Here is a 12,733-nt window from a genome sequence, read left to right on the forward strand (position 1 = left end):
CTGCCACAGATAGCAACATTCATGTAATTAACATGAAATTTTCATTTTAATATTAAAGTAATACAAGAAAGATTACAGCATGAACATGTTTATTTTAGTATTTGTGATATGTAATTTAATTAAATACTTCAATGACTGAGGATGTGCAATTCCGCAAAAGTACTTTTTTATAAAATTAAGTTTTATCTCAATGTTCTGTAGCTGGTGGTTATATTATAGAATTTAGAGCATAATTTTGCAATACAGAGGAATAATATAAATCTTAAAAAGATTTGTTTTAATTAAAAATTTGATATATTTTGCCGTTTTCTACTTAGTCACCATTTACAGCTACACATTTCTCCTGACTATACCAGTTTTCTCATTCCATCAATGAAGAATGTTAGTGGTCTTCCCTTGATCCACAATTTCACTGCATCTTTTAGTTTATCATCTGTGGCGAAGTGAATACCTTAATATACCTATCCATTTGGAAAGAGTTTAAAATCACAGGGCGCCAAATCTGGAGAGTGTGAAATAGGTTCAAATTTCTATTTCTCGGCAGCTGAACATATGTATATGGCCAACCGGCATTAACTTGTTGCGGAATTATCTCCTCCATCGTTTGTCAAACATGACACATACATCTCCTAAGGTGTTTGAATATATCTATGTACCAACAGGATTTACAGTCAACTCAACTTCTAGGTAGTTTGACACATACATGTGTTTGAAATCTCAGAATATTGTTAAGATAATGTTTTTTTGAAAAGAGTTGTTTTGAATCTTTTTTTTATTATGGTGCACTGTAGTACAAGTATTCCATGCTCTGCATTTTTCTTCTGGATCATAAGGATGAACCTTCTTTCTTTTTTGTTTAGCCTCCAGAACCACCATAAGGTATTTCTTCAGAGGGTGAATGAGGATGCTATATATGACTGTACAAGACTACACTTCATTTAAAGTGTAGTCTTGTACAGTCTCAGGTCCTATTCTTGCTGAGATGTGTGGTTAATTGAAACCTGATCATCAAAAAACACCGTTATCCATGATCTAGTATTCAAATCCATATAAAACTGCCTTTCCTAGGATTTGAATCTTAAAACTCTTGACTTGGAAATCAGCTGATTTGCGATGATGAGTTCTCCACTAGACCAACCCGGTGAGTAGTAAGGATGCACCTGATTTTCATCTCATCCAATATTGAAAAGGAAGTCATCATCTTCCTCGTAACAATATAATTTTTAAGTTATTCATAATATTACTTTCATTGTTTGTTAATTTCTGTAGGTTTGTGTGGAATGTTTGAGGGCAGTTTATGGTAATTCAGTTGTACAATAATGTGTCCTCCCTGTTCTTTCAATCAATATGCCTATCTGCATTGATAGTGATGTGACGGTCATTTTGAATCAATTCATCCATCTACTTTTGGTGCATCTCATTGGTCCCAGAAACTGGTCGATCAATGCGAAGTTCTCCCTCAATATTCACTTACATCAACTTTGATGCAATTACCAAATTACTCACAGTACTTTGATAAACAGTTTGATCACCATAAACTGTTTTTAAATTGTGATTAATGTCAATAACATTTTTTCTACTGTTAAATTCAATCATTGTACATTTTTTTAGTCACTCTGACATAGGAGGCATAATCAATCTCCATAACAATGGCAACTGACAGAAAGCAACTGACAGAAAACAAAAGGGCATGTATTAGCAAGTTTTGGAATATTAGTAATAGGGAAATGAATACTTGTAATAGGGAAACGATAGCACTTGTCACTTGGTGCAACAGTTTTTTACCCATTATGTTTCATTGTGCATTACATTTCAGCCGTTCTCATGCATATTATAAGTGTAAATTATTTTAAAAAAAACATTTTGTTATATTTCCTTGTTCATATATGATTTTGTGATTTTGTATAATAGATAAGGCCGGAACAAGCCCTAGCTGCATTTGAAGCTAAACTTGAGTTAGATGAATTGTCTGCATATCAACATCAAGTCGAGCAGAAAATATTACAACCACAAAAAGATTTCAGGTGATTATTAAAGCTTAGTTAGTTATTTGTGAAGCTTTCAAAAAATTATTTTTGTTTTTTATATTCTGTAAATTACGTAATTTATAATAATTCTCTCATATGTAGAATGCAAACTAATATCATTACTGCCTTCAAAGTCTTGTAAGTTATTAGTAATATCAGCCATGATATTACATATATAATCCATATATTACATATATATTCATATATTATTATTATATAATAATATATGATATTATACATATATTACATATATTATTATATAATTACATATATATTACATATATAATCGTGTATGATTTCCTATTAAAACTCAATGGGATGTAATATAACTTTTAAGTCTATATAAGAGCTCAGTCCTTGCCAGGTGTTTGCCCTAATGACTGATTGCATTTTCATAGGGATAGTCTAGTTAGGACATCTTTTGATGTATGACTGGCATGCTCTTGTGGATGGTATATGAACCATATTGCTCCAATATAGTTTGTTATAGGCTACTGAGTTCAGCAGGAAAGCCAATCTCTTATTTACAACAGGAATTGTGGGTTATCCATGTTTTCGGATCGCAAGGGAATTCTTTGAGGAGTTTGACTGTTGAACCAACATTATGAATGATTAAGGGAAAGCCTCTGGCACTCTCTGTTAAGTTGGATCCAGTCACATAAAAAAGTAAGATAATAAAAATGTTTAATATAATTCCTTGTAAATTTAATTATAATTATATTTGTGTTTTAGTTCCGATGATAGTAACACACAAATTGACTATAGCCCAATAGACCTCTTTTATCCTCTAATTCTAACTTTACAACTTTTATATTAGGCAGTTTAGTGATCACTAGCTATGTTAATGACTTGTTAGATTTGAACCAGAAGTGGGGAGGTCTTATTGTAAAATAAATTATTGCTAACTTGTTACTTCTTTTTCTTTCTCGTTCGTGTCAATTTAGAACCCCCACCCCCACCCTACCAACACTGATAAATACCTTGTTGTGTATAAGCAAGATATATACATACATTAGTTTAAAGGATCTTCTCTACTGAAGTATTATGTCTTGATTCTTGTTCTGAATTTTTTTAGCTGTTTTCAGTTTTAGTGTTGCTGTACCTTAAACATTTTTATTTTATTTTAAATATAATGATTTTGATGTTTGAAGCGCTTCTTATGATGAATGACATTCTTTGTAAAGATCGTGTAACTTTCTTATACTAAATTGAAGTAACAAATATAATACTTTTTTTCACAACAGAAAGGGCATGTTAGTTAATTTATGTTAAATTTATGTTAATTTATTGCTACCTTGCTCTTGTTGAGCTTGATATACAATTTGCAACTGTGTATTTTATGTAGTGAAGAGATAAAATCCTAGTAAATTTTGAATGCAGTACTGAATATGCTTGCAAATGAATATGTCATTTTTCTGAGTAATTTTTGTCTCATGTCAGATCACCTACAATTGTTATAGTATGATGTGTAATAAACAAAAAATAATATGAAGCAGCTGACACATTATAGATAAGTATTGGCAGCAAGTCAAAAGTGAGTGTTTCAGAAGTATACATTTTTAAACCTTTTCAAACATCCGGCTGACTAAGTAATCTTATTTGCTTCATGTCTTTGAACAGCTGATATTTAACAGATTAGTTACGAAGAAATATTAAAATAAGTGCACTGAGTTTATTTATATAGCTAAAAATATAATGCAATTTATATATAGCTTCTCTAGAAAAGTGTGATATGCTTATATTCACTGAGATCACACCACTGCTGAATTTATTTTCAGTGTAACAATACTAGATTAAGAGTTTTCTCTAAGAACAAGTGTGTGTTGTCTTATGATATTTGGATAACATACAAATATATTTTTTTCATTACTTGGTAGAATTTTTTTTTTTTTTTGTAAATTAATCTCAGCTTTTTGTTACTAAAGCATATTTAACTTCAATTACATGAAAACATTTACTAAAGGTTCCTCTTTATATTGACATAATAAATTTATAAAATATTTACAAAAAAAGTTATTTTATAAATTATTGAACCTTTTGCTAATTTGTAATCAAAAAATTATTTTTTTTATAAAACCAAAAATTAAATCATTCTCATATAATAATATACCACCATCAAATCCATTTTTTTCATACATCATCAAAGTGATTTTTTTTTTCTTAACTTATTGTCAGATAATCTCAATTTTTGTATTTCAAAAAGGTTGAAAATAAATATTTTTAAAGAAATTAATTAACATTTGGTTTTTTTAATAGTATATTGGATTTATTTTTCATCTGCAAGAATTTTGAATCTTTTAAATAAATTCATCTATTAAAAAGCTACTAAACTTTAATTTGGTAAAATAACAGGTAGCAAAACAAATTGTTATTAACTGTAAATTTAATCTATTAATTATATTCTTTATGTTTCTGTTTAAGTCAATTTGTCGAAGCTTGTTTTGGTCCGTTTTCATGCTCATTAGCAAGAGTTGGACCATATAAGAGATTGGAACGAGAAGGTCAAGATTTGCTCAATTGTTTACATGAGAAATTAGACAAACGGAGAAGAGAATTACAGTCCGGTTTAGCACCTACATTAAGGGCTAAACTTAGACTCAGCCAGTTGGATCTTAAGGTAAAGTATTAACGTAAACCAGAAAGATAAATTAATTAGGATTTTTGTAAAGTTATTTGTTTAAAAACAACTATTCAGTTTATATCCACTACTTGAAATAATTAGTATTTTACTATAATAGTATTTTACTTTTTAGATACATTTTTTATACACACACGCACGCACACACACATACACACACGCATATATATATAGATAAGTTAATTATAAAAACATATTTTTCTTTCAGTAATTGCTGAACAATGGATGACAGCCCTCATCCACCCACTATACAAAGAAGCAGACAAAACAGATCCTAACAATTACAGGGGGGGAATCACAGTCCTAGAACAACGTAGAAAATTCTTTCAAGAATCAACCTCAAAAATATCAGTTTACAACTTGAGAAAGAGCTAGGACAATTCCAGGAAGGTTTCAGACCCTTAAGGAGCTGTCCAGACCAGAGTCTCAAGGTAATAGTGGATTACAACAAATAAAGAAGTGGTGACATGATGATAATGTATGTAGACTTCAAGAAAGAATGCGATTTCATCCACAGAGAATCTTTAGTAACAGTTCTAAAATGTTACTTGTAAACTGTAACCTTGGACTACATCCCAAATTAATAAACATGATAAAACTGACCCTTACAAACATTTAATCAAAAATGAAATTCAGAGGCAAACTCTCAGACCCATTTGAGATCAAAACAGGACTGCACCAAGACTCTCACCACTATTATTCAACTTTGCTCAAGATGCACAGTTGAATGGTAATGACTCAAAAAATGTTCCCCAAAAATAAAAATAGGCCAAAAAATCAAAACAGACTTCCTTGATTTCGCCAACTTGGCACTGCTAGCAAACGACATCGATGAAGCTAAAACACAGACATTAGAACTTAGAACTTGCAAATAAAATTGACCAGAAAATATTATTCAAAAGACAGAAATTACTCCCCAAAAGCTAACACAATTAAAAGAACTAAACATAAACAGTAATGAAGTCAAAGTAATAACCCAATTTAAATACTTTGGAGAAATAATAAACAACCTAAACAAAAAACCTCAATCCAAACAAGAACAAACAGACTAGCTAAAGCACAGAAATTAACCTGGTACAGCTACAGTAGAAAAGTCTGTTCATAAACGTAAAAATAACACAGTTACCAAACCGGAAGCCACATATTTAACAGAAACACTCTTCCATTTGAATGAACAATCAAAGCCTGACAGACTCCAGAAAATTAAAAGAAGAATTGGAAATACCTGCATCAACAAAAAGATCCTGAAAAATGGGCAGTGGTGGATTGTGCCTAACAAAGAGTTAGTAGAACACATTGATAACATGCATAAGAGGAGACTAGGATTCTTTGCACAAATCATAAGGATGCAAAATTCAAAACTTCTAAAGCAGCTGGTACAGTACAATCTCGACTCAAAAAACACCAAGACTGGATGCAGATGGATCAGAGAAATAAGAGAGGATCTGAGGGAAATTGACCTTACACCAGAAAGCACAACAGACAAGATAAAGTTAAACAAAAAAGTCATGGACAAAAACACTCACTTCACAATCACAGAAAAAAACTCAATGAACATTTTCAACACTAGAAAGGGAACAAAGATCGGAACATATGAAAAAGTACTGGGAGGACTACAAGGCCCAGACAGTCCCTTTTAAGAGACTTTGATAAAATTTAACACTTATGAACAAAACACATTAACTTCATCTGAAATTCTTTTTACCTTATCTGTTTCTTAAACAGAACATAAATATGATACAAATTGAATTCCAGTGACTTTGTGTCTCTGTAGACACACCTGTTTGATATTCTCATTTGTTTATATTGGGTTATATGGTGTACATTCTAAAGATGCACAAAGATTTTCCAAGTATCTATCATTTAATACTGTAGGTCGATCAGCCTATTCCATTCAATCGTGTTATTAGTTTCTCTAAATTGTGTAACTATCCATAAAACTGTCAAATTATTGGTTACTTTCAATTTAGGAAAACGTACTACCATCTTCTTGTCATTCTAAGAATGAGTGGGATTTAAAGATATTTTAATGCATGTTGACTGCAAGTGAAAGCACACTTTATATTGGCAGCATTGTGCAGAAGATTATTTGATCATTGTGTACTACCGTATGACATGATCATATATTCCCAATAGGCACAGTTTTGGTAACCTAAAGATAAATTTCCCATTGCATTAGATCTTTAAATCGAGGATTTCATAAGTTTTGTTTGGCATTTATTAGTTAGTTTTGTTATGCATTCCTTTTTGCTATTAATTGTTGTGGATATCTATAGCTTTGTAATGATTACTTACATAACTGGCCTAATCATTTGTAGGTGTTACAAGTTTGGTACATTCATTGCAAAAACAAAGGATGCAGTTGCCTTTGGGTTCCAAATTTAGAAAATTGTGTTAAGTATCTGAAGACTTACAGAATATCATACACATCAATAAAAAAATAACATTATTTATGATTAATGATAATTAATTAACTGTAAAATATTGGCATTTTAAAAATGAATGCTATTTAAAATAACTTTCAAGAATGAATGCATGTTAAGTCGTACAGTATTTGTTAGTTGTTTGCTTTCAGACCATTATATATTTATTCTGAATCAAAAAACATTTCTGTGAACTATATAGCAGTATTCTGTATCATAAAAAATGTTCACTCATATTCACTACCAGTTGTTATAAAAAAAAAAAAAAACTTGTAATTGTTTTTATAATTATTTTTATTAATTTCAATTTTGTAATTACTAATTTAACAGTAGAAAACTAGAAATTTAATTTAATTTTTTAACAAAAAAAATTAGTTAAAGATTATTCAGGAAGTAATTATTGTATGAGATTTCTGTAGCCATATTATCACTTGTGCATGTTCACTTCCCTCATATTTTAGTAAATCACTGGTGCTGTTAACTGAAAAATAATTTATTAAATTAAAATAACTTATATTTCTTGTTCAGTGCATTTAAAATATTGACATCAACCAGAGAGCTCATTAACTGTGAAATATGGACTGCTGTCCATTTTTTATTAATTATTAATCTTATATCTTTGTAAATGTTATATCTTAGTTAATTATTAATTTTGTGAAAACAGCTGATTTTTCATCACGGGATAAGTAAAATGCACATACAAAACCCTTTGTTGTGAAATGATGAAAAAGTAAGTCTACTTTAAAAAGGAAAGCTGTTTGTTTGTAATCATTAAAGGTTTGATCCATACAATCTACTCAAAACTTCATGAGAATAGATGAATTTAAAGGCTTTTCTGGATAGTTTCTTACAACTATACTAATTGTTCCTCTACTAGTCTTTCAATTAAATTTCACTATCATCATTTTCAATATCATAATAATTCTCAACGAATTTCTGATAATTTTTTCAAGACATCAGGAGAAAAGTATGGTTATTTTCATGGACCTACTCTTTTTTGTAATGTGGGAAACAAAACATTAGTACTTTATTTTAATAAATGCCTCAGAAATGTGGAAGCTATATGAAAAATTAATTTAAGATGTGACAGATGAGGTAAACTTAATTTATTCTTTATTTAAGCGTATCATTACTTTCCAAATATGCCTCTTTAATTTTTGCAGTCACTGCCTCTTGATGTTTTTCACTCTATACAAAATTTTCCTCATGACCGTAGGTTACTATTGCACCTAGTACCTGCATTTAATTATATGAATAATAAATAACATATGCTCAGATATGACATCTATTTTTTATATATATAAAATATGTATATTTTATATATATATATATATATATATATATATATATATATATATAATCAAAGAAATTAGAGAAGAAAGAAAGAATTGGGAATTTCCCTGAATGACCTACAGAATAAAACTGGAAAAATTACAAAGCTAAAAGATAAAAGCATTAGATTTAAACAAAAGACAGACAAACGACAAAATACAACGAAGAGGGTGTTTACGGATGAAGAAAAGAAAGCAAGATCTGAACGGATGAAGAAATACTGGGCAGCTCGAAAGAGTAAAATAACACGCTTTTCTCAGAAAAGATCCAACTAAAATTGACTTAAGTGGTCCCATGTTGGCCGTAAAAGCATAATAAATAAATAAATATATATATATAAAATATGTATATTTTATTTATATATGTATATATATATATATATAAATACAAATATATTTATTTGCTCATTTATAATACACTATTATGAACTGCCTTTTAATTGTTATTTTTGTAGATTGTCATACAACAGGGTGCATTAATGCTTGAACGATTTTACCCAAACCAAGTTATGTCAAGATGGGGAGATACACCATCTGAAGAAGAATTTTGGGAAAATAAAGGTCTTTGTGTTAACGATTGGGCCAGCCTTGCTTCTCTTATATATGCAGATATATTCTCACTTGATTTTCTTACACCGCTTGACGATTCTGACACTAAGTTTAAGTTAGAGGTAAGGAGAACATACCTTTAATCATAAAGATGCATTCATGAATTCATCATTTACTTTGTGTATGTTCAGGGAAATTATTACTAATCATTGGATATGTACTAATCCAAAAATATCCCAATTTAAAATGCACATAAATTGAAATAATCTGTCACATCAAGGAAAACTTACTGTTGTTAGTATTGGTATTTTTAATATTTTAATTTAATAATTGTAGGTACATTTCTAAATTCTTTTTATATTGTTTTTAACCACCTTTTTTATAGTTTAATATTTAAGGAGAAGTTTTCTTGTTTTTATATTTGTCTCTTAAACTGATTATTGGCGCTAAGTCATGTAAGTTGTATAGTCAGAAGAATGAGAAGTGAGTGAAAATGCACCATTTATCTGCTTACTGTAGGACTATAATATATTTTTTTATAAATATTTAATCATTACCAATAATAAATAAAACTAAAAATCTATTACTTACTGTTTATTTTTCTTTTAATAAATATTCACATTAGTAGTAGTGTGCACTGCTTCATCAGATGTATTAAACTTCAGAATTTAAAATAGAGAAGAATGTTATTTCTTCTTAATCAAATTTGTTAATGGTAATTTGAAGAAAATTTTCATTAATAATAATATATACTGTCTATCATCTATTGGATGAATTTATAATATATGAATTCTACTATTTGCTGAATCCATTCATCATATTCAAACTTCACTTACTCATTTGTAATATTAATATCATTATTATTTTATTACTTGTATTTTTTCAACAGACTGCCTTTTTAATTTATTATTACTTATTTCTAATACTTTTATATCCTGCAAATTTTAAAATGCCGGTAATCAGTTGCAGACAATCCATGCTCTGGAAGACCGTTAACATCAAACAGTGACAATATTGTTGAGCAAATCAGAGGTTTCATACGGTATGACTGGCAATTAACTGTCAGAATGATCGCAGTACAATTGAATTTGAACCATACCACAGTCCATCAAATTTTGTCAAACAAATTGGACATGAAAATATTTGTGCAAAATCAGTCCCAAACAACCTAATTGTTGAACAGAAAAACAACAGGGTGGAAGTGTGCCACAATCTTCTAGGGCAAATTGAAACTGATCCTGATTTCCCAAAAAAAATTTTGTTACTGGTATGAATCTTTGATATTTGAGTATGACTCAGAAACATAATGCCAGAGAATGGAGTGGCACACTTCAAACTCACCATGTCCCAAAAAAGCAATCAAAAATCAAAGCCATGCTAATTTGTTTCTTTGATGGTAATGGCATTGTCCATAATGAGTTTTTGCCTACAGGACAGACTGTAAATCAATATATTTACCGAGAAATTCTTGAAAGACTGCAGAAAAGAGTTGCCTGTGTGAGACCAGCCATCAAAGACAACTGGATGCTGCATCACCGACCTGAGTCCCTGTGAGTTTTTCTTTTACCTACTTTCAAAAAACACCTCAAAGGACACTATTTTGGAACAGTAGAAAAAAATTTAAAAAACTGACCATCTGAAGGATATTCCGGTTTTTGAGTTCCAACTGCTATGAAGAGTAGGAAAACTGTTTGAAGCGTTGCGTGGCTTTCCAAGGGAAATATTTCAGGTGATAGAGTCTACGTATAATTGGATTGTAAATAAAAAGTTTTTCTGATTCACTCTCATTAGTTTATTTACAGACCTCATATACAGACTTTATTATAATCCTTATTACCACAATTAATCTATATAAATAAAAGATAATCTTTGTTTTGTGTGTGCCCTAATAACTCAAAAACTACTTAACCGATTTTGCTGAAAATTTCACAATTTATTATTTGTCCTGGGAGTGTTTGTTTACATGCTATTAGTTTACATAATAATGTCTCCGAAACGACAAAATATTGGTCTCTCATAATAACTGTCTGAGGAGGTCGATGTTGTCGTTGACAGTGATCTATACAGACAATGACAATTGATATAGACTATTTCTTTTGATATATACAACATTAAATTTAGTAAAATAAGATTAGGTTATTTATTTCTATGTTTTTTTTTTTTATGATTTATATAGTAGTGAGATAAGAAAGAAAGAAAGAAAATTAATGTTGTACAATTTATTGTTTTCATATGTTACAAAAATATTTGTAAAAACAAGATAAAACTTGTATAATTTAAACTTGTAACAATGCTTTAAAAACGACAAAATATTAGTCTACACACAATTCAAGCCAAGAGAATGAGAGAATACAAAAGAAATGAAACAGAGGAAGAAACAGAACAATGAAATGAATGAAATAGATTACATATATCAAATATAATATAAAATTTGCTTATTCATACACTCAAATTTAGCAAAGCATTGCCGGTTCCACAAGTTGTGTATATATATATATATATATATATATATATATACACACCTGATTTATCATCAATGTTTAATTCTACATACACCTTTATCATAAAAAATGTTATCTGATTCATGAGATGTTTTGAAATTTAAAAAAAAGAAAATTAGGCGATGACATATTAGTTTCATACGACATAAACGATATATATACAAAAATTCTGGTAAAAGAAACTAAATATTATTAAAAAAAATTATTACATAAAAATAAAATAAACATCTTTATAATAAATTAAATAATATCATTATTGGAACTCATCATAAACCATTATTATTATACATTTAATAATGAATTTTATTTAGAGGAAGAAGGTTTACCAATAGAACCCCTGTTATGTATTTTGTCAGATTTTTTTACAATATACGGAATAATTGTTATATGTAATGTTAGATATATTCGCAACATTAAACTTTGATTAGATATGTAGATGATATTTTTGTAATATGTAATAAAATAATTTTGGAACACATAATAATTCTTAATAAACTTCCATAAAAATATAGCAGCTACTGTAGAAATTGAAAATTACATTATAAATTTTCTTGACATAAATATTAAAGAGGATAAAAGAAAATTATAATTAGGAGTATGCAAGAAACCAATTTTAACAACTATAAATAGCCTCTCAAATCTATCCATTCCATCAAATAATTAAACATCCATTTTGATTAAAATTACACTTCAAAGAAGGTAGCAAGGTTGGCTATAGCAGATAATAAACTCAGACACATCAGAGATACAATGTTATCATGGGACTCTTCATGTTGAAAAATTCACCAAAAGGAAGTGGTCCTGTGCTGATTGTGATTAGGATGTACCAGACAAATACTTTGTTGGCATAAAATGCATCATTATGCATATGATGTGACTGCCGCTTCACTGTGCTCTACATCCTTGTGAACTGCATGTTATGCAGCCTTTTGTCACAAATTAAAATTTCTGAGGGACATTTAGCGCTTCCTAGGAAATAAGAATGTACTAGACCCTGGGTGTTGTTACTTTTAAGAAGAATCAGTTTACTTAATAATATTTAATGAAAATCAACCATAAATTTTATTTTGTTCTTGTTACACATTTTATCCTAATTGTTGCATATCTTTTATTATTTTTGTTAATCTTATTACTACCGTACTTTACATCTTAGTTTTAATGTAATTTTAATACGTAAGAAGGGGCTTTTTTGTTGCTTTTTGTCCCAGATGATGAAGACACGAAAGCATTTTTCGCCCAAAAAATTCCCACATACAATACTATA

At 29.3% G+C, this 12,733-nt stretch overlaps 1 protein-coding gene across 6 annotated transcripts in view; it reads left to right on the plus strand.

Annotated features, from left to right (window-relative positions):
* Positions 1-12,733, plus strand: part of LOC142329675 (uncharacterized) — a 178,454-nt gene that overhangs the window by 145,568 nt on the left and 20,153 nt on the right. For all 6 annotated transcript variants that reach the window (XM_075374358.1, XM_075374359.1, XM_075374360.1 and 3 more), the window contains 3 exons: positions 1,912-2,024; positions 4,449-4,644; positions 8,875-9,090. In XM_075374358.1, coding sequence (XP_075230473.1) covers positions 1,912-2,024; positions 4,449-4,644; positions 8,875-9,090 — 525 coding nt within the window. The remainder of the gene's footprint in view (positions 1-1,911; positions 2,025-4,448; positions 4,645-8,874; positions 9,091-12,733) is intronic.

Source organism: Lycorma delicatula, chromosome 9 (assembly GCF_047948215.1).
Source record: "Lycorma delicatula isolate Av1 chromosome 9, ASM4794821v1, whole genome shotgun sequence".
In the NCBI taxonomy this organism is placed as follows: Eukaryota; Metazoa; Arthropoda; class Insecta; order Hemiptera; family Fulgoridae; genus Lycorma; species Lycorma delicatula.